General features: G+C 47.5%; 1 protein-coding gene across 6 annotated transcripts in view; it reads left to right on the forward strand.

Moving 5' to 3' along the window:
* Rgs6 (regulator of G protein signaling 6) overlaps window positions 1-23,435 on the forward strand; it is a 536,490-nt gene that overhangs the window by 479,181 nt on the left and 33,874 nt on the right. For all 6 annotated transcript variants that reach the window (XM_028877275.2, XM_028877256.2, XM_028877299.2 and 3 more), the window contains exons 14-15: window positions 5,272-5,397; window positions 14,608-14,794. In XM_028877275.2, the coding sequence (XP_028733108.1) occupies window positions 5,272-5,397; window positions 14,608-14,794 (313 nt within the window). The remainder of the gene's footprint in view (window positions 1-5,271; window positions 5,398-14,607; window positions 14,795-23,435) is intronic.

The following is a 23,435-nucleotide window of genomic DNA, read 5'->3' on the forward strand; positions in this document are numbered from 1 at the left end:
CCTCATTCCTCTCAGCTCAACGACTTCCCAAGGCCCCAGCCTTTAATACCATCATGTTGGGGGTCAAAATGTCAAGATGAATTTTGGAGAGACAAAAATTTTAGTCCATACCATTTTACACCTGCCCCCGCCCCCCGCCCAGTTTATAAACTCTAGTATGTAAAATGCATCTAATCTGCCCCAATATCACTGCAGTCTTGCTCTAACGTCAGCTTTAAAGTACCATCTAAATAAGATGAGGGTGAGTTAAGACACATGTCATCTCCAGCCAAAGTCCCTTCCAGCTGTGAAGTCAACACGGCACATTATTTCCAAACTCCAATGATGGGAAGGTTAAGACAGACATTTCCATTCCAATAAGAGAAGAAGTGGGAAACAAGAACAATAGGGTGAAGTTAGGGCTTTAATCCAAGACTAATTCTCTTTGTCTTGTCAGACCCATACTGAGACAATAGACTGACTCACTGAGGCAGCGAACCCACCTCCACAGCTCTTTGGCTTTTCTGAGCCGATGTTCTGTTTTCTACGCCCATTTGGGTGGCAGCATCATTCACAGCTCATTGAATGTCCTCTCTCTGCCACGTCTTTGCAGCTTTCCTGGGCTGGACCACTACCCTGCAGATCTGCCATGGAGGCTTGTCCAGTTAGCTCCACTGGTCCCAGTCCACCTATCCTAGAAGTACCAGGCATGGCATCCCGGACTGCATGAACTGGAAAGATGGCTACACCTATTGAAACTGTCTCATCCCCAGGTCCCCATGGTTGCAGCAGTCTGAGCCTGTAATGAGAGTCGCAGGCCTAGCTGCCTCTGAATCATCTTCCTATTGTCCCCCAGAATAGCTCCTGGCTTTTGTCTGGATGACTGAGTCCTACTGTGTCCTTATAGCAGGCACTGGCCACACCAGTCACAGTCTCTTTTTTGTTCTGTTGTTTGCTTGTTTGTCAGAACACAAACAAGCCAGGAATTTTCTCGATCCTTATTTAGGTTCGAGTTCCTTTTGGCTAACAATTCTGTCTTTAGCTCATTCCTCTCTCTTTATGTACTACTAAAAGCAGTTAGGAAGAGTCAAGTTACTCCTTCAACACATGGCTTAGAAACTTCCTTGGCTGAATATGTAGAACCATGGCTTGCAAGTCCTGCCTTTTACTAGCACTCAGACAGAGTCCAGCCCATCTCTGGCACTTTATAACAAGAATCACCCTTCCTCTAAAATCCTTATGTTCATCTGAGATTTGTCAGCACAGCCTTCACCGTTCATTAATGCTCGTTCTGAATGATTTAAGCATTATCTAAGAACAGGGGTCTCTCTTCAGCTTTTATATTTGTTTTCTCAGCGCATGCGCGCGCGCACACACACACACACACACACACACACACACACACACTCATCTTTATGGGTCCATTCTCAGCAAACACTTTAAACTTCTTCTGGCCTGTCTTTACTACCCTTTCCCATTTTTAAGTATGTGTTATGGCAGCATTCCACTCTTGGTACCAATGTTTGCATCAGCCCATTAGGGTGGCTGAAACAAACAAACAAACAAACAAAACACCATGTATGTAACTTCCAAATACCATGTATTTACTTCTCACGGTTCAGAAGACTGGGAGGCGGAAGAGCAAAGCACCTGGAGAGTCACTGTATGATTGACAGTCCTCTTACTGGTTCATTGATGGCCAGCTCCTTGCTGCATCCTTACATGGTAGAAGGGTGAGGGGGTTCTCTGGGTCTTTCCTAAGAACACTAATTCCATTTATGAACCGATCACCTCCATGGGCCCCGCACCCAGACACATCACATTGGCAGTGAGAATTTCAACATTCAAATCTAAGGAAGAAGGCAAACAATCATTGATAACACAGCTCGAGTCTTTTGAAGATAGCTTACAGCTTTTCTCAGCCTGCGTTTAGACATCAGATGAGGAACAGGAAGTTCTTAGGCAATGTAGTGTGGGGAACGAGAAAGAATGGATGTTGGAGACAGACACACCGGGCGTCCGAGTCTAGGTAGTTGTTACATGCATCTCTGCGGTCTTCTGAACATGGAGCATTGATCTACCTCCTGGCTTATACTGGAGTTCAGACACTAGAAGTAGAGTAAGGAAAGCTCTTTGCCTTTCCTCACACCTTGTAGGTCCTGCTGGAAGAGCATGTTCCTATGTAGCTGTGTAGGCTGGTTTATGGAACAAGCTAGGGTTATTTGGGAAGCGGGAACCCTAATTGAGAAGATGTCTCCTCTAGACTATCCCTCATTGAGACTCTTTCCCAGTGATTCTAAGTTGTGTCAAGTTGAAATTAAAACTATCACACCTGGGGAAGGACATCGAGAAATTTCATTCTTTAAAAATTATTTCATAAATGGAAAATAACATTCAGTGGCGGCCATGAGTTCAGATCTGTTCTTGAACCTTAAAATAGGTGATGTTGGAAATACCCAAGAGATGAAGGAAAGGGGTAAAGGGGATGTTGTATGCAAGAGGCTTTCAACAGAGCAGAGTCCCAACTGGGTTGGAGAGCCTGTGTGGAGGGTAAGTTACAGAAATGGACTAGGAATGGCAGGTAGCTGAGAAGACTCGGGAAACTGGATTGAACAGTGTCAACTTAAGATCTGTGTCCTCCCTAGAACCCCCAAGATCTGATCTATTTGGAAATAGTGTAATAGATATAATTAATACGACTGAGATAATCCTGGAGTAGAGCAGGCCCTTTGTCTACACAGCTGGTGCCTTTGAAAGAAAAGAAGGAGATGCAGACACACACATGAAGAGGGAATGTGTAGACTCAGAAACACAGGAAAGAAGCCATGTGACAAAACAGGTGATTCCGCAGTACGTCTGTAGCCAAGGATTGTAGCACCAGAACTTGAGGGAAAGACACGGAAAGATTTTCCTCCAAAGCCCTCAGAGCAAGCATGGTTCTGTTAACACCCTGGGTCTAGCTTTCCAGCCGCTGGAACTGTGAGACCAAACACTTCAGTTGTCGGAAGGCACTCATTGTGTTAAGATGTTATTATGGCTGCCATAGACTACCCCCAGGGGATATTGTCTTTCCAGACCTTCTCATTCGTGCTAAAGGGTGGTGATCCTGTACCTTGGGGGGCACCTCTGACTTCTGTGCGAGTCCTCGCTCTAACTCTGTACCTACAGAGGCATTCCAAGGTTTCTGACACACCCTGAGGCTGCCCCTTTCCCAATCCTCCCTCCACCAGGAATCTGGTGGGGTGAGCATGGGCTCACCACCTGTCATCAGAAAGTGGTGGCAGTAGTGGTGAGTGTGCATCCACGAGACAGTTGTTAAAAAGACCGAGTCACTCTACACAAGTCTCTAGGCACAGCCTTTGATGAGGACGCAGCTACCACCAGCTCGTCTGTAGAACTTTGAATCATTGCCTGGTAAAGAGCAGATTTTATCTCTGTCCCAGGTCAGAGCATGACCCTGGAGGAAGAATATTTCTACAGATCTTGGGGACTTAAATTTGCTGATAGTCTCAACTCCAGGTGACTGTCTCCACAACCAGGACGTTTGATCCTTAGAAAGTTACTAACTTCGATTAATTGTGTGGTTTGTTTCCAAGAGAATCCAGGATTATCCGTTGCCATGTCTTATTGTGAAAAGCCCAGCCTGATACTTTGCAAGAGATCATTTATGGGGGAATTTTCCATGGCCTAACCTAGTAGATTTAGCCGTCTACCATGACACTACTGAGCTATGCCTGGGAATGCTAAGTCATACTGCACGAGCCTCCCTGATCCCCATATATACAATCTATTGGTCACTGCCCTAGACGTAGAAGACACTGGTTTGAATGGCTTCCGTCTAGATCGTTTATCAGGTACCACAGCCCCTGGCCACAGATGACTATTTAAATTTAAACTTTAATTACTTTAATTTTAAATTTGACTTCAGGTCATCAACCATACTGGTGCCTAGCTGGCCCTCAGTGCATACATAAGGGGATGGTGGCCCCAAGCCTGCAAAGCACGAATGTAAAATGGCTCTTCCTGCTCAGGCTGAGAATTACTTGCTTTTTTAAGTACTTCAGTGCACTAGTTCTCTTCTGAGATAAATATGGAGACTATGTCAACTCTATAATAAGAAAAACCCATGATCTTATATACTGACTGTTAGGGATGATCAAGAGCCTATCTGTCTCTAAAAGGAAAAAAAAAACTGTCTAGACCAGGGGTTCCCAAGTGTTGTTGTTACTAAGTCTCTGGGGACCCTTGTGAACTGGAGCTTCTAGTTCAGCAGCTCCTGCAGACCACACCTTGAGTCGGGCTGGGGGTGGGGAGGGAGGGGGAGGCCCCAGCATGTGGCTTGTGAAGTAGGGGCTATTGTCTCATGAAAGGTCAGCCAATGGACTTCATGTGAGGGGAGAGAATCTGAAGGAGTTATTGTAGGGGTTCAGCATCGGAGGAATATGACCAATCCCACTTCTTCCATGTGGCTGTGAGGTCGCAGGGCAGGCATGAGCTGAAAGCTGAAGGCTGTGCTCTGGAGCCACACAGCTAGAACGGATTCTTGATTCCATCACTTCCCAGCTACCAGTCTCAAGACAAGTGATAACTAGACCTCGGTCTCCCTATCCAGAACATGGAAACAGCCCTAGCATTCTTCACAGAGCAGCTAGCAGGACTCAGCCCATCGGCAGGTAGATGCAGAGTGCTTACAACGATGTCTAGCACACTACCAACACTGTGGAGTGGCCAGAGCCACGGGCAAAGGCAGCATGCTGTTTCCAAGCAAGTGAATGTGATGTATTCTGGTTGAACCCATGCATTCATAACCAGTATATCACTCAACTCTAATCAGAGGCCGACCTCTCCTCTGTATACTGAAGAAGAGACAGAAGATGGGGAGTCAGTTTCCGAGACAAAGGGTTGGATTCGGGAGGTATCCTGGGTAACAGGAAAAGCACAGAGGATGGAGTTGGAAGTTGGATCTGTAACTGATGGGAGTGGTCCAGGGAGGCCCCATCAGTGGTGGGGATACGCTTCCTATAGACAGCACTCACTTGCTGAGCACTTCAGTGACCCTCACCAACCATGGCCTTTTCACTTGCCCCGTTTCAGAAACTGTTTACCGCCTGTTACCGTTGGTGTGTAAAAGTGTACACGTGGAATTTGTGTGGGGTTTGTGGTATCTGTTACTTACCCCTGAGATGGTTCTCCTTGACGTGTGGTGGCAAAACAGATTTATCAGGGAGACGATGACGGTGGCTTTTGTTTGAGACTGATCGTTTTTCAAACCTTCTCTTCCAAACCCCAAAGCAAAGAGCCCAGTCAGCAGCGAGTAAAACGATGGGGCTTCTCTTTCGACGAGATACTGAAGGACCAGGTGGGGCGGGACCAGTTCCTTCGATTCCTGGAGTCCGAATTCAGTTCAGAAAACCTCAGGTAACTCAAACGTTTGAATTGTATACCTGTGTGTGTGTGTGTGTGTGTGTGTGTGTGTGTGTGTGTGTGTAAATTTGCGTAATTAGTCTCTCCACCTCCCTTTCTCAAGAAAGCATCAGTTGGGCTTCAAATGCCAAAACCAGCTTATCTAGCTAAGGTCGGGATGGAGGCTTTGAATGGGATCAAATAGTCAGATGGATTTAAGCACACCATTCATCAAGTAAAACTATGGAAGCGTGGGGTTTCAGAAGTGTGAGGGAGCAGCTCAGAGTGTTCCTTCTCCAAAATGTGTCAGCCCTAGAGATTCTTGGCCCCTTTAAGATTAAACAGAAAGGGGGACATCAATGGGCTCAGTTCAGAGCTTTCACAAGCCAAGTCAGTGTTGTATAGAGACGTGACTGTACAAGCCAATGAAACCCCAGGCTTTTCTCTCGAAAAGAACTCTGCCACTTCCATGCGCTGACTCCCTGGACCAGCTGAGGCCACTGAGGCTACCTGGTTGCTTCTGTAGGCTCACAGCTAATATCTTATAAGGGAAATGTACAAATGATTACCATTTAGTAGGAGAAAAAAGAAAACGTCTGAAAAAATGAGACATGAGATCTGCTGTGAAAGAGAGGGAATAAGCGAAAAGCAAAGAAGTTCTTGGTTGCTGAAAATGAGAAACTGGGGTGGGGTGGGATGCGGGTTATTCAGCCTTCTGTTGTGTCCCATACAGGACCAGGTGACTCATGGGAATGCAATTAGGAATGTCACTAAGTGAGACCCCCCACCCCACCCCCAGTGACTGTCTTAGTCAAGGTCCTCTACAGGAACAGAACTGACAGGAAGAATACATACAGTAAAGGAGGATTACTAGACAGGCTTTCAGGATGGCCTAGGTGGCCCAACAATGGCTCTCAGACACTGGACAGGCTGAGAATCCAGTGGTTATTCGGTCCATGAGACTGGATGTCTCTGCAGTCCCGAAGGCCTGGAGGAGTCCTGGAGAGTTGCTTGTCTTCGGTCTACAACAGAATCCTAAAGAAAGCAATCTTGATATGGATGAAGGAATGCCACAGCAGCAGAATAGATGGGCTTGTCAACAAGAGTGAAGGCAAGCATGCAAAAATCAGCTTCCCTTTGTGCCCTTATCTGGGCTGCCACCAGAAGGTGCCACCCACATTTAGGGTGGGTCTTCAAACAATTTGAACAAGAAAGTCCCTCACAGGAGTGCCTAGTGGCTTTTGTTTTGATTCCATGGGGCTATCAGGTTGACAACCAAGATTAGCCATCACAATGACCTTAGCCAACTGGTGACTTCTCCACAGCTGAGATCCACCGCCACCGCCACAAACCCCCTACCCCTATTTATATCAGGTTCTCTTTTACATATTAAACTAATTTCCATGTTCAAATGCTATTCTCTGAAATATAGACATATTATTTTTTGAAATTTTAAAATTTAAAAAAATCAGAGCGTATAATGCTGGAAAAGGACTGTGTTCTCTTATGTTAATGGGTAAAACCCACAATCATCAATCAAGTGATATCTTTGGCAGACCTATGCTACAGCAAGCCCCGCCAGGGTCTACTAAGAGATGCAAGACAGTAGAGATATGTGATTTCTCCCTGGAAACAACCTTGCAGGTCCTTGAAGAAAATGCCTAAGTAACGATTAAGTTATTAATTAGACACAAATAAGTGTAGCCTCTAAAGCCATTTTGGAAGTATTTAAAGGAGGAAGGAATGGATGTAAGAGAAAGTACACAAATCTTAAGCTTGACTTTGAAGAATTCACAAGACTTCACTGGACCGCGTAAGAGGGAATATAGTCTACGCCGGGACACTGAATTGGCCATGGAGTGGGCGTTAGGCAGAACTTTTTCATCTTGGTGATTTATTTGAGCCCCTGATTACAGAGATTTCGATGGACAGTGGTGGAGAGAGTGAGACCGAGCAGACACACGGGTGGCCCGGAAGCAGAGAGAGAACCTGCACTGTGGGCATCCCCCTCTGCCTGCTTTCGTTACATCCATGCCCCCAGCCTATGGGAGGGTGCTGCCCACACCCAGCTGTATCTTCCCCCTGGGCTCATTCTCCCTGGAAATGCATTCCACAGACACCCCCAGATCTTTACTAAGATCCTAGACTCTTCTCAAGCCAATCAAGTAGAAAATCATAAATCAAGATTAACTCTCCCCGAGTAACAACAGTATGACCTTCCTAGGCCGTACAGTCCTCGGATGATGTAGGCACCAATGGTGTGTCCTTTCTGATCAGAACTGTGCCTATAATGAACCAGACAAGGTGGTCTCACTTCCCGGTTATGGCCCAATAGTTCTTTCATCATTCTTTTAGAATATCCAAACCGCCGGGCGGTGGTGGCGCACGTCTTTAATCCCAGCACTCGGGAGGCAGAGGCAGGCGGATCTCTGAGTCCGAGGCCAGCCTGGTCTACCAAGCAAGTTCCAGCAAAGGTGCAAAGCTACACAGAGAAACCCTGTCTCAAAAACAAAACAAACAAACAAACAACAACAACAACAAAAAGAATATCTAAACTATAGCTCAGGGGTTTGCTTTGATTCCTGAGCAGGCATTTGTAACAGAAACCGTGACTTCTAATCCTCTTCGCTTGAGTAACACCTAGGCCAGCCTCTCCAGGCTATATAAGAAGCAAGCTGCACATTCCCAGCTGGTCTCTCTGTGTCATCATCCCAGACTCCATCTCCAGCTGGGTCCCCTGTGGGACGTTTACCCACCAACCCCACAACTTCCCAGAGTTTTCTTGAGTGTGAGCAGCAGGAAATATTAGATAGAAGGATTTATTGCAGAGAATCTTGCGGAGATAAACAGATAGAAAATAAAGGATAGCCTAGAGAGGGCCTGGAACCTTCTCCAAAGGGCCCTGACTGTCTCTGCCCCAGGGTATTTACAGAGATGCCAAGGGGTGGAGCAAAAGACCTCCTCCCCCAGCACAGCCAAGTGCAGACCATCTCAGACACCTGCACTCAGGCCTGTGGTCCTAATCATCCTCTATGTGGACCTGCTGGGTAAAGCCACGAGGAAACAAAAAACGGGCTCCCATAGTCCCCATAGGTCCTTCTTACCTCTCCAATCCCCATCCCATTTGGGCACCAAGTTAAAATGATGCAGTGTCCTTTGCTGGTTCCTCAGCCCACAAGTAGACTTGAGAGCCCTCTGCCACCTGAACTATTACAGACAGTAGAAGAGTAACCATAGGCTCCTTCCTGTTCATTGTGAAGGCCCCAGGGCCATCTACATACTTAGCTGCTTGCTCCTTGCCCGGTCTGTGGGCTTTTTGCTGTCAAAAGCCTCAGTGTAGCCAAGGGCCGCTTTTGCAATCAGACTAGTTTCAGGAAACAGGCACGGCGTCCCGAGTGCACTGGGAAGTGTGTCCCTGGCAGGTGTTCCCTCCCTTCTGCTATTTCCATTTGTGCCTCTGCCAGCAGCTTGCCTGGTGCCAGGAGGGCTGCATTTAATCTTGGGTGAAAGAATGTGCGTGCACATGTGTGAATGCGCCAGCCCCCAGCGCGCATGCATAAATCCAGACTTAAAGAAGGTCCCCTCTGATCCATGACAGGAAGGAGGATAAAGAAAATAGGACAGCAGGGTGAAAAAGTACAGCCCAGGAGCTTCCGAAATCCTCCCCGGAGCCCCCAGCTCCATGTTGATGGTATTCAGCCTAATTGGATACAGGGAGGAAAGTTCAGCTTTAAGCCACACCACTGGAAGACCCTTCAGTCTCTTATCACCAAAGAGCTGCTTTCCTTCCTCTCTGTTCATTCCTTCAGCCACAGACCATGGCTAAGCCCTCCCAGGACCCAGGTCCCAAGGGCTCAGGGTTAATCTGGCTCTGCCCCTTGTCCATAGTTGCCATGCATGGCTGACCAGATGCATCTCTGTCATGGTCCTTGTGCACAGCGGCTCCTGGGGGAGGTGAGGAAAATGTACAGCTGAGGTTCCCGGTCACCGTTGCCTTGGTCCTTGCTGGGTTGTCCCTTCTCCTCATTGCTGGTCATGAACCCAAGGTACTGGGATCAAAACAGGAGAAGGGAAGGGAAGGGCGGGGTATTGCAAAGTGCTTTTCTGCTTCTGTCTTCTGGAATCTCTCGAGTCTCTCCAGGAGAAGGAACACTTCATTCGGTCTTACTGGGCACAGCACATGGGATGCCAGCAAAGTAGCCATTTCTACCATGATTGGTATAAATCATACCAGAGCTTCAGAATAAGGAAGAGAGGGTCCCCAAAGTACTGCCTAGACCTTTCAAAGGAAGTGTCCTGTGGTGACTTAGTAGCATGGAGAGGCCCCTCTGATCAGTGTGTGTGTGTGTGTGTGTGTGTGTTCATACAGATATGTGAATGCAGGCATGTGTATGCACATGAGTGTGCATGAATAAGTGTGCAGGAACCAGAGGTAGACATTAAATGTTTTATTGAACACTCTCCACCTTATTTTTTTTTTAATGTGTAGTTAATTGATTTGGTAGACTGACTGGCCAGCAAACCCCGGGATCCTCCTGTCTCTACACCCCGGCATTAGGATGTCGTGTGCACACACTGTCATACCTGACCTTTCATAGGTGCTGGGGATGTGAACTCAGGTCCCCAAGCTTGTGCAGGAAACACTTTACTCAGCCCCGCTCCTGATCATTTTCTCCTGGGTGAGCCTGTGAGATGACTGAGGGCTGTCCTCTCTAGGGACAGGAAAGGGGACAGGTCCAACAAGGCATGCTTTGTTGTGACCGTCTACATCAGAGGCTGCTCCCCCTCTTGTTATAACCACCCAAGCCTTCCCAGGGCTGAGCTGCCTAAGGAGGGTGTGTGGTAACTGGGCCAGCAGGCCGGGAGCTTCACAGCCCCAAAGCTAGCCCTACGGAGTTGACTTCATCCTTTTGCCTATTCTGTGGATTTTCCCCCAATGGTGACAGTGCCATTGGCCCCTGCGCCCGCCCCATCTTCCTGTATAAACCTTTGTCCTGCCTGGCACGACACCCTCTGCCACACAGCAGGGCACGAGTTAAAATTCAAAACCCGCAACAAAGAGCATCCCCCCTACATTTTTTATGAGCTGTAACATCTCCTGAGAGAGCGGGGTTGTTCTTCTAACCTGCAGATTGATGACCCTACTTCCACACGGTGTCAGCCGAAGGGTGAAGCAATTAAAAGCAAGTGCAGGGGGCTGCCAGGTTTTGCCTCAATAGTTCTAGCTCCCGCTCTAGCTTCAGTAGTTGCCTCAAGCCCTAGGAACACCCCCAGAAGTTTCACTAGGCCCAGTGAGGGGTCCCACCTAGCCAAACACGTGACACATCAGAACCAAGTGACTCCGGCAAGGCTGTGGCCATCTGCAGCAGTTTGGCTCCTGTCCAGTGCAGAGCTCAGCCTGGGTGGTGCTGATGCTAGATGCTTATGTGGGTACCTGAGCATCGCGGCCAGCCCAGGCAGAGACAAAACAATCCAGTTCTGTCCATCGGTCTGCGTCACCCAATGACCAGCAGAGGGCACAGCAACACTGCCTTCTGCCACGGAGTTCACTTTGCTCTGGGAAGCAGCCCAGGGGTGTGTTTAGTAGCTTCTGAACCTTCTGTGAAAAGCTAGGTGAGCCAGGAAGCGCAGAGCTGCGAGGACCTCCTGATGGGATGGAAAATGGTCGATGACTCATGGCTTCTCTGGAGTAAGGAGGCAAGTGAAGCATCCCTGGACCACCCTCCGGTCCTGTGGGCCCCAGACGCTTCACCCTAGTGCAGGCTACCCCCTCCCCCAGGCCAATTTCCTCCTCTGCATTCATTTCTGAGCCATTAGCGCAGATCAAATGCCAGCACAGGGCTGCCTCTCGCTGTTCTGACAATTGGCAGTGACTAGCGGAGAGGCAGGCCAGGTGGTCTCTGCACACACTGGAGCCCCCGTGCCCCGCCAGTCCCTGAGGCTCCCTGCTTCCAGCCGAGGGCTTAGTGCAGGATGGTTGCCTTTGATGCAGCTGCTGGCATTTGACGCCTAACTGCTTCCTTGAAGGAATGCTACCTGCAGCCTTTTGATAAGAGCGGCCATTTCTCTGTCCTCAATGGGCCACCCATCCACCAGAGGAGGTGTGGAGAGGTTTTTTTTGTGGCTCTTTTGGTGACAGTGGATGGGGGGTCGGGGTGGGGGGCGTTGGCCTCAGCTCCCAGTTCAGCCCAGACCATGGAGCGGGAAGATGGCACGCACAAATGACAGCCTGTTCTGAATTTCAAATCGCCACAAAAGGTTCCTCCAAGCCAAGAGGATAAATACACCTGAGATGTCAGGCTGTTGTTGTGACAACATTTTGGCTGTCACCTAGGAGGGACAAGGTAGGTCATCTCCAAGGCCGGCCGAGTCCTGTGTACAGAGGAAGAGAAAGCTGTCCAGGGAATGTCACTCTTACACACTGTGTGCCCTCCCCTCCCCCCTCCCCTCTTTCTTCTCTCCGCCCCACCTCACTTCCCCTTCTCCAAGCCCTCCCATGACATGCCCGCTGTTTTTCCTCGTGCCTTTAAAACAAAAATTCTCAGCTTTAATCGATGGAGGAAATCATTGGGGGTTGGTTGTTTGTTTTTTTCAATGTAAGAATGTATTCAATTTGATTCTGAAATTTGCTTTGACATCCACTCCGCTCCCGTGGGCTCAGGTTAGGGATGTGCAGTAAAGTACCCCTTATGTCATTCTGCAAAAGGGATCCTGAGGCTCCCTGGAGTCACCGGGAGCCTGCAGAGTGTAGACACTTCCGAGATCCTGGGGTCTTCCTGTGCCTTTCTCCACGGCTCCCCATACAGCAGACCAGACTAGCAAGGGACAGAGATGGCAGAAGATGACTTTGAACATCACATTGGTAGAGGAGGAGGAAAAAAATCACCTGTGTACCGTCTATGTGTGTGAGGAGTCACAGAGGCCACACCGGTGCAGCACATTGCTGACCCAGAAGGCTTCCACAGGCAGAGCCTTGGCCCAGAGATCACTCCCTGCTTCTGCGTTGGCTCAGTGAGTTTCATAAAGCTCTGTGAACTCCTCTCCCTGGAGGCCAGAAGGACGTGAGCACCAACGAGGGCAGGTGTTGAAAGGCAGAAAATGATACAGAACATCAGCCAGAGGCCTGGCGGCATCTTCCCAGACCACCGTTGGAAAAAGGGTTAAATCGTAAACGCTCCATTTGGGAGCCGTTGACTGGCCTGCTACTCACTGGCTGTTCCTCGGCCCACACCCAGGGGCCTGGAAGCATTCCAGAGTTAAGTCTGGCTGAGAAATCATTCAGAACTTCGCTGCACCCCCCTTCACCCACTTGTACCCATTTTCCAGGTGATGAAAGACTCCCTGGGAAGGTCCAATTCCAGACAGAACATAGCCAGGCTGAGAACCGAATTCCCTGTTCTCCAGGTAGAGGGATGTTCTCATCTTCTTTATCCTCTTTGATCTTCAGGTTCAGGGAGGGGGCATTTCTTTAGTTCCAGGGCAGCCAGGGCTGGCTGCACAGAGAAACACTGTCTTGGAAAACAACAACAACAACAAAAGGAGAGAGAGAGGAGAGAGAGAGAGAGAGAGAGAGAGAAGAGAGAGGAGAGAGAGAGAGAGGAGAGAGAGAGAGAGAGAGAGAGAGAGAGAGAGAGAGAGAGAGAGAGAGAGAGAGATAGAGCAGAGAGTCTAAAAAGCAAGCCAGGAAAGTTAGAGCCTGACATTCTGAAAACAAACATTCCCAAAGGTTCCTTTTGGAAATGTGGCTGCAGTACTTCAGTCTGCCGCTGGGTGGCACCTTTGGGCCACACATTAGATTTCAATAACATTTCCCAGAGCCTGCCGAAAACTATGCTAACCCTTTAAAATAATAATAATAATAATAATAAAATAATAATAATAACAACAAAAAACAAGTGCATCTTACTCTGGATGAAATTCAGTGGCAGATTGAATGTACTTCCTACCACTTTATTGCCTGTGGCTGTGCAACCCACATAGCATGGAGCCTGCAGTACCTCACTGGGGACACTGGCCTGTTCACTTTGCAGGGGAGAATGTGCTACCCAGCCCTGGGTCCCTGTGACAGGATGCCCTGGGACCACCCTCAGGACCTGGGAGCTGCCTTGGCTCTGGTGACTTCAGCTCTCTTCGTACAGTGCTCATATGGGACTTGTCAAGAGCCCTGTTTCCCAGCAGATGCTCAGGGACGATGGGGGAGGTGATGGGAAGTGAGGGAGACATTTTTCTCTCACACTCCCTAGAGAATCTTTTGTTAGAGATGTCCCTCCAGCTCTGTTTGAGACAAACCCTCTCCAAGCCTGTTTATGGAATACCTACTAAGTGCCAGCACCATGTTGAGTGCTGAAGACCTACTAAGTGCCCAGCACCATGATGAGTATTGAATACCTACTAAGTGCCCAGCACCGTGTTGAGTACTGATGTGAATGGCCCTGTTTGTTTCTCTCTAACATGAATGGCTGATTCATTCCAGACCAAGTATCTTTTATCTACTTCTGTGACATGTCCCTTTTTAAATTTTACTTTATTGATTTTTTTCCCCTGTGCCTGCCTGTCTGTCTGTCGGTGCCCCACAAGTACCTGTGGCAGCCAGGAGAGGGAACTGGATCCCCTAGAACTGGGGTTACAGGCAGTTGTGAGCTGCCCAATGTGGGTGCTGGGAACCGAACCCAGCTCCTCTGCAAGTTCAGTGAGTGCTTACTGCGCCCCCTCTCTAAGCTCCTTTTCCTTATTTTGATGCCCCCTAAAGGACTCCAGCCACATCTGACAAAGGAACTCACATTATGTAGGAACCTGAATGAAAAGTAGCTGCTTTTCAGCCCGGCAGAATTTGTACTTCCCAGGAGTATTTGGTAATGTCTGGAGATACTTGCTGGTGGTTGTAGCTGAACGGATGCTGATGACATTGAGTAGGCTGGGAGTAAGTGGCTGCTTAGTGTTCTACAAAACAGCCCTTCCACACATACAGGAGTCCCCCAGCCTGAACGGCTATTGTGCTGGGGTTGAAAACTCCCTGTGCAGAAGCAAAGGAACTTCTTGTGGTCTCTGGAAGCTCATCTTCTCACATGCGCTCTTTTTCTCTCCTCAAGAGGACACCCTGGACTTTTGGCAGTCCTCATGGAACTCACACGTGGCGTCGAGGCAGGCATGGGGATGCACGTCAGCTCTGGGACCATCTCTAGCAGAGTCCAGACAGATCTAACAGTGTTTCCGCTTTCCCTCCAGGTTCTGGCTGGCTGTCCAAGATCTCAAGAAGCAACCTCTGCAGGACGTGGCCAAGAGGGTGGAAGAGATCTGGCAGGAGTTTCTAGCTCCTGGGGCCCCAAGTGCAATCAACTTGGATTCTCACAGCTATGAGATAACCAGTCAGAATGTCAAAGATGGAGGGAGATACACATTTGAAGATGCCCAGGTTTGCTCAGTGACCCAAATCATCGTGCCATAAGGCGGCCCTTAACCACTTCACAACTCTACCCTTTGATACAAGTCAGAGGTTTTATGAATAGTTAGAATATCGGCTGTTACTATTTATGAGTCAGTCAGTAGAACCTATTCCAGATAAGTGCGTGGTGAAATTCTGCGATCTTTTCCTTGGGTTGCGTTACTACACAGAGACAGAAAGTTACTGTTCTTCAACTTAGACTACTAGCTGGGACTGCACCCTGGTAAACTTGTCATAAGTTAAAACAGCCTATGAAAGTGCACTCGGTACACATCACAGTTTACCATTCACAGAACACTGGGAGGGACTGGCCCTTTCCCTCAGGAGCACAGGCCGACTGGGAACTTCAGCTGACTCCCTTCCCAGCATCTAGAAAGAGGATCAGGCCAAACAACACTAGTCAGAGAAAGATCCAGATCTGAAATCTGGCTTCTTTTGAGTGCCCGTTCCCTATGTGCCATTGTAAAGCCAAGGTGTTATAAGTCAAACCACTATGGGTTGTAGGACCATTTTTATTTGCCTTATCTTTTCCAGGAAAAAAAAAATTGTACAAAATAGAAATTCTCATACAAGGTCAGGAGTAGATTCAAAACAACAATGCAACACCAGTAAAGTAGGAATTGTGAGTTGGTTGAGTCAAGAGTCAAGCCCATGCCTGTCCAACTGTGATGCCCACACACTACACTGCTTCCATGGTGACCACCCCCCTGCAGTTAGTGTTTTCCGAGCAGCTCCATACTCCATGCTCTGGATAGACACCACAATGAGCAGACAAAAGCCCCTGGTCCTCAGCAAGGCTCAGGGCCAGGTGAGAGACGGACAAATAACTTTTTGTCCATTTTAGCAGTGTGAGAAGATCCCAAAGCAGTGGGCTCTGGGTTAAACGAAAAACCCAGAGGAAGGACTCAACCCTACAGGGCACTGTTAGGATGCTCACCGATGCTGTAGGCAGAAGATGCAAGAGGCTTGCCCTGCCATTGACATCCCACTTAGGATAGTCTATGCAGTTACACCCACGCAAACAATGACATGAGGCTGTAACCAGTGTCCCTTGTCAAGACCTCAGACTGAAAAAAGCTATCACATACCTCTTCTCTCCTCCATCATGGATGCCACTGAATGAATGTCTGTGCTGGGCAGATTTGGTTCCCAAGCATTCAGTCTCCTCCCTATGACAACATGAGACCCTTGTGCTCTTTGTAGCTTTGGAGCAAAATCCCTAAATCATGAGGACTCTTCCCCCTCCCCCAGCATAGTTTTGTGTGTGTGTGTGTGTGTGTGTGTGTGTGTGTGTGTGTGTGCTCTCAAGGACAATGTTGATGGGACTCAGTAAGGAGGAGGATGGAGAAGTTCTTTGGGGACCCCTTGCACAGATGGCCTGAAACACGGAAGCCATCGTGAGGTTAGAAGGTTATAAAACTTCAGAAAGAGACCCTGATGTCAAGCCTTGAAGGTCCCAGTCTCTGTGTCTCACTCCAAGCACAGCACAGGGAGGATTTTCTTTAGCATTTTCCTATGGGAACTCTTGAACATAAACCAGGGGATGAGCAGAAACACAAACTTTTACAAGCCTTCATCCAACCTCAATGGTCACCAGTACATGACCGACCTCCTTTGAGCAGTACCCCACCTACATTTCCACCTGCTGCTGTGTTGGGAGAATACCCTTTTTGTTTTAACATTGCCACAAAGCCATTATCGCCATTTAATAAAATGTCAATGACTCTTTAATGCCATCAGGCAAGTGTATGTACTTTTAATAGTCCCATAAATGATTTTTAAAACACCATTTAAAAATCAGATTCCAAATAAGGGCTGCACAGTACTGTAGGCCAACATGAGTGTTCTTTAATTATACTTTATCTTTCTCTCTCTCCTCTCTCTGCCCCTCCCCCATGCATATTTGATGAAATCCCCCTCCCCGACCCCTGTGTATATTGGAGGAAGTTAGATGTTTCATCCTATGAAGGTTCCCGTCTGGATCTTTCTAGTGACAGCCTTGTGGTGCTACACAACATGTTCTAACACTCACATTTCCTGTCAATTGGGTGTTTGATTTTGATAGTTAACCAGATTTAGCTTTTGACTTTTGTGGACTTCGATGTGCTGTCCTATTAGGAGGCATGCAATGATGTCCACCTGTCACGCGCGTGTGTGTGTGTGTGTGTGTGTGTGTGTGTGTGTGTGTGTGTGTGTGTGATTTTAACCACTTTGGGGGTGTGTCTTGCTGAAGTCCATTCGTCACTTAGGGTTGTGAAATGGTGATGTCTCATTTTATCTTTCTCTCCTTGCTGATGAGCTGCAAGGCTTCCAAAAGGAGGCGCTCCTCTCAACTAGCTAATGAACTAGTTAGTATTGCTGTTCACGGAAGAAGAATGGAAGAATGTTTGATTCCTTCTCCCCTCCCCCCCTTCCTTCCCTTCCGCTTTGGCCTCCATGTTTCTCTCTCCGCCTGATTCCTCCTTTGTTGCTGGTTCCCAGCACAGTGAGTGGCTTGATATCATCTTCATTTGGTGGCTGACTGGAGTTTTTTTTTTTTTGTTTTGTTTCCAATGTCTTTTAAACTCATGAATTTAAACACATTTGATGTGTTTTATGATCTATTTTACTGCTTATTTTTATTGATGCATGGGTTTTACCATCTCGAGCCAGTTGAGACTCTTTCTGAGGTGACCCCGTTAATCTTTAAGGTCATCCGAATAGCAAGGAGCCTCCACGGTCCTGTGTACTGTCCTAGACCTGGAAAAAGCCCTGTCTCTAAGGACCCTCCATTCTTCTTAGTGGCAAATGGTTCCTAGAAGCCACACTGTGGGCACTTAGTGCTCGTGGACGCTAAGTTGTTGGTCTTTTCTCAATATTTTCAGTGGACAGAGTTAGGAAGTATATTGTAATTTGTAATAAGGATACATTCGACTGGCACACCTGTACTTCCAGCAGTTGGGAGACTGAAGCAGGGAGAGAGCTCGGAGTTTAAGGCCAGCACCCCCACCTCGTGTGTGTGTGTGTGTGTGTGTGTGTGTGTGTGTGTGTGTGTGTGTGTGTGTGTGTGTGTGTAAAGAGAGAGAGAGATCATGAGTTTATGTTGATACTTTCGTTTGAGATTTAGAATTACTGGGAGCTCTTCCTCAATCTCGTCTTACTTACCCCCTTTCCTCCTTCCTTTATGCTCAGACTCTAGCCCTCAAGGACCCCACAGATGAAGTGTAGTTACTCACCTGCTTTATGCTACGTTTCCACAGAGCAGTCTGAGGGCTGACAATGCGATCGCTGCCTGGGTCTTTACCTGTTACACAGTTTTTCACAGTGTGGAGGTGCCATAGTTAGTTCAACCAGTCTCCCCCTCCTAGATGCTTGTGCTCTTCTTTAGTCAAAGAAGATTTGATGAGAGAACTTGAAAATAAGTACATGATACCTTGATAAGATAGTGAATACCTGGTCTTCATTAGTACAGTTCTAGGTGATTTTTCAGGTCCTTTCAAATGGGTTACATCCTAGGCAAGCCTGTGAGGTAGACTAGATAGGAAGATGTATCTAGACCTAACTTCTATACATTAAATAAGGCTCCCGTCTTATGCCATTTCCCATTCCTAGGCTCTTCCCTGTTGCTCCTTAAGTGTGTTTCCATGCTGGGTGGTGATGGCGCACGCCTTTAATCCCAGCACTCAGGAGGTGGAGGCAGGTGCATCTCTGTGAGTTCAAGGCCAGCCTAGTCTACAGAGTGAGATCCAGGAGAGGCACTAAAACTACATAGAGAATCCCTGTCTTGAAAAAAAAAAAGTGTGTTTCCACATACAAATTTGCATCCTTAATATTTGGGAATGTCACCTAATGTCCTAGCTAGTTTTATGTCAACTCGACACAAGCTAGAATCATTGGGAAGAGGGGAAATAGAGAAAATGCCCTGCCAGATAGACCTGTGGAACATTTTTGGTTTTTGATTGATGGTTGATGTGAGAGGACCTGGCCCATTGTGGATGGGATCACCCCAGGCAGATGGTCCTGGGGTGTAGGAGAAAGCTGCCCAGGAAGCCACACAGCTCTATCGGGTGTACTTCGCTTCCCACCTCCAGGTTCTTGCCTTGACTTCCGGCCCTGGCTTCCTTCAGTGATGGAGTGTGACCTGAGAGCTGTAAGCCAAATAAACCCTTTCCTCCCCAAGTTGTTTCGGTCACGGTGTTTTCTCACAGCAATAGAAACAGTAACTCGACCCCTAAATCCCCCAAGTCTTCCTTCCCTTTCCTACAGAGCAGAGAGATAGAGCAGAACTTCTCCCTCAGATGAGAAGTTACTTTATTTACTGTTTTATTTTCCTAGTGGCATTCATGTGTTTTAGTCTTTCACACTGAGTACATTTAACAAAATTTTCAGATCTTTTCATTATTAGCACACAGAGATAACCCCTCTTTCAGTATACAGATGTTCCTTGACTTATTATGGATTACACTCCAACTCATTCATGCTAAGTTGAAAATATCATTAAGTCAAAAGATGTATTTAATACACTTCACCGACCTAGGGTCTGGTTGAGCACCATAGAGGCATGGAGAACACTAGTGAACATTTTGTTTCTCCCTCTTGGGCTCCCATGGCTGAGCTGTAGCTATAGTTCATGCCGATACCACCCAGTGTTAGAAAAGGGTACTCACCACATAGCCAGCCTGGGAGAAGATCAAAGCCCAGCATGAAGTTGGTATGAGATAGATGTAGCTTTCGCACAACTTTGAAGTTGAAAACCTGTAAATCAAATTAGCCCTGAGAACCACCTGCCATCATGTAGGAGACATCTGCACTTCCTTCCTCAACATGTTAGGTCTGCTCAGACTGTTGTGACATGGTCTCCGACTGGGTGACTTATGGGAACGTTTGGTCATCTCGGTCCTGAGTGGGGAATGCTGGCATTAGAGTGCTTGTGTGCTTCTTGGTGCTGACCCTGTCCTGGCTCCTGGACAGCTGCCTTCCTGCTCTGTTACCTCATGCAAGTAGAGAAAGCTCTTTGGTCATTTTGTGTTATAAGAACCCCAACCCCATCATGGGGTTCCACCCCCATGACCTCATCTAAGCGTCATTGTATCCCAAAGACCTCACCTCCTTCCAACACCATCATATGGGGGAGTCAGGCCTTCAAGGACATGAGTTTTGGAGGGACATAAACTTAGTCCATAACAGGGTGGTTATGAAAATAGGGGAACTCTGTCCTTTATACGAAATGAGAGGGCAGTTTTAAAAAAAAAATAAACTTCTCATGTGAAGGACTAGATAATCTAAACTTTAGGTTTATGGGACACATGGTCTGTGTCATGACTGTTCAGTCTTACCAATCAAAAACAGCTATGATACCACAATGGAAAACACACACACACACACACACACACACACACACACAAAGAGAGAGAGAGAGAGAACGAGAGAGAGAACGAGAGACAGAGATGTGTGTGGCTGTATCCCAAAAGTGTATTTGTTGACAATGAAATTCAACTCATAATTTTTCACACACACACACACACAAAATAATTGTTTTAACTATTTAAAAAAAAAATCCCTGAACCAAGAGCTAGATTGGAGCCACAGGCTATGATAGTTTGAACCAAGCAGTATCGCATGAAAGTCATTGAAAAGCTTCAATGAAGCAGAAAGACAGAGGGTCAGGGACGATGACTCTGCAGCTTCTATGGCAAATTAGAAAGACTCCATCTTGGTTTGATCACAGCAACACTGTAATTAATCTCTGAGGACATTTTTGTGTCAGCCTGGAGTGCTCCCAAGCAGGAGCCAAGCTTGCACGGTGACAACCACAGCTTTAACTTCCTAGCCAGCCAGTCACCTGCACCAAGCAGAGCGTTACAGCTTCAAAGCTTCCAGAGATGGAAAGGGTGTAAAATCCCGTAACAACCCATGACCTGCTGGCCAGAACTCTGAATGACTTCTCCTAGCCTGCTGGCCAGGAGTCTGCAGCTGAGCCCTTCCTGGCTTGGCATTTTAGTGCTGAAGATTTGTCTGCCTCTCCCTCCCCACCCCCCAGAGACCTGGAGAAAACTTGAGTCTCCAGGACTTTACACTTCTCTCCTCACTCAGTTTACCCATCTGCTAAGTGGGGGTAATGACCCCTACACCATTAGAATCACCCTGCTTTGAGACAGGAACTCTGACAGGCTACCACAGTTAGTCCTAAGATAGTGACCCATGAAAATAAAAGCAAGAGCCTAATGCTGGCGACCAGCAATCAGGCCAAGAGATCTGGATGGGGTGCGGCGTCGCTAGGTTTCATTGGACCCCGTGCAGAAGAGTAAGGTTAATTGCCTATGCTTGCTTCCTGGGAGGGTTTCCCAGGACGGGCCCATTTGCTGATCCATTTGGTTCTTTTGACAATTTGGGCTGAGACCAAACCTTCCATAAAGGCCCGTGGGCTGTGGCTATTGCCCTCAGAGGCTTCCTGTGTTGTTCCCATTTAGTAGGCTTCGGGGGTAAATGGGCCATGGATTGTTTACAAGGGCTAGATTTTTCTGCTCTCAACTGTAGGGCATCAGTGAACTTACCCCGTTCCTTTCTTGTCCTGAGATCTTGGGCAACGTCTTTGGGCTTTTATTCCTCCTCATCTGTAAAATGAAGATGATGTCTTTCCACAGCCTAGTCAGTAAGATTTTAGAAAAATCAGATGAGCCAAAAGCTCTAAACATTCTTTGAAAAGATTATAAGTGCTATAGAGTTGTGTGACCTCACAAATAATAATGGCTTTAGTGTTCCCTGGGGCCTTACAAAATCCAAGCTAAGATCAAAGGCACGGTGACACACTCCTTTAATTCCAACACTGGAGAAGTAGAGGCAGATGGACCTCTGTGAGTTCAAGGTCAGCTTAGGCAACACAGGGAGTTCTAGGGGTCGGGGGAGTGTGTGTCGTGAAACAATGTCTCAAAATAAAACAAATAAAGTAATTCTATCAACAAGGCTGCTCTTGCAGATGCAAGCTGGACATGGTGGTGGCTTGTGTGTGTGTAGTCCCAGTACTTGGAAGTTTGAGGCAGAAAGACTGTAATGAGTTCAAAGCCAGCCTGGGCTACATAGTGACGTCTAGCCTACCCTGGGCTATAAAATGACACTCAGTCTTAATCAAACAAAGAAACCAAACTGTGAAGGTCCTTGGGTGTCCTGCTATAGTACCTGTGCATCCTCACCCTAGAGTGCTCATCCCAGACAGAAAGCATTGGAAAGGGTAAATCAGATGGTTGCAATCCAAGGGATGGAAGTGGGGAGAGAGAGCTCTGAATCTTGGGGATTGCTCTTAGCACCTCACTAGCAGGTTTAGGGGGCGATAAGTCACAGGAAGTATAGGAACCTAAGGCCTCCTCTGGGGACATTTGTCTCTTGTGAGCCTCTGTGGGCTCTGAAAGATGATAGGAGTCCAGTGACCAGCCTGATGGCGGTGTAGCTTGTTTTTAAAGCCTCAGAGAAGCCAAGGATGGTCCAAGGACTGTGTCTCTAGGTCATTCGATCATTTGTCTATTCACCATCTATTGATTTTGCGACCATCCATCCTCCATTTGAGTTGGAAAACCCTGACCTGTGTGGGGTGACCTCTATGATGAAATTACACAGGAAACAGGAAGTCTGAGTGGCCCACAGCCATAAGACAGAGCTTGCCTCAACCGTGCATCATTCTTTATAAACAGAACGAACAGGTCACTGAGATCAGGTTGGATTGGAAACCTGTCCTTCAAATGGATTGACAGTTGAATCGAGCAGAGTAACCTCCCTCATTGGCTTTATGGCATGTACATTCCCACTTTGCCTTCTTAACTGTCCAAGCTCCACTGCCTCCCTGACCTATGTTAATGCTGAGGCTCCCACCCGCTCCCTGCACCTGGAGTGTCTGGACCTTTGATGGAAGCAGGAATCGGTTTCCTTTGCCTTTTGTTAGTGTCTAACTGCACTAGGGTGTACCACTCTATAAGGGGGTTCAAGTATTTCAAAAGCAGATGTCTTGCTGGGCATAGTGGCTCCTGCCTGTCATCAGAGGCAAGAAAACCACTTCAAGTCTGAATCTAGCATACATAGCAAGTTCCAGGCCAGCCGGGGATCCATAGCAAGACCCTGCCCCCACAAACAAGCAGACAAACCAACCCGTGTCCATGAATCATAATACTCTTAGCTGTGTCTATCATGGTAAAGGGGAGGGTGCAATTTGTCCCTTAGCTTTCAACTTCAAAGAGCCTCGAGGAGCAACCGTAGTAATCAATAAGGACCAGCTAAATTATGTTTCTAATTTTATGTTCAGCAAAACTTGGAATATTCACTATGTGCCAGATGTTCGAGGCACTGGAAATCTGCAGCTGTATAGGCAGGTCCCTTCCTGGAAACAGCCCTCAATCTCTGAGACCTGAACCCTCTGCAGTCCACATCCATTCATGGACTGGTCAAAGACTTCAAGGCCAGAATGAGGTCTGGGTGATAAAAGACACCATCGAATCTACCCCCATCACAAGCAGACAGGAAGCCTCTTGCCAAGTGTCTGTGACTATGTAAACTTAGATGTTTAAGATCAGTTTGATGGAGGAATGCCTTTACTTTGTTCGAAAGCCAATGTATAGGGGAGTAAGGTTTCACGCTGGCGCTAGGA

Source organism: Peromyscus leucopus, chromosome 14 (genome assembly GCF_004664715.2).
Source record: "Peromyscus leucopus breed LL Stock chromosome 14, UCI_PerLeu_2.1, whole genome shotgun sequence".
In the NCBI taxonomy this organism is placed as follows: domain Eukaryota; kingdom Metazoa; phylum Chordata; class Mammalia; order Rodentia; family Cricetidae; genus Peromyscus; species Peromyscus leucopus.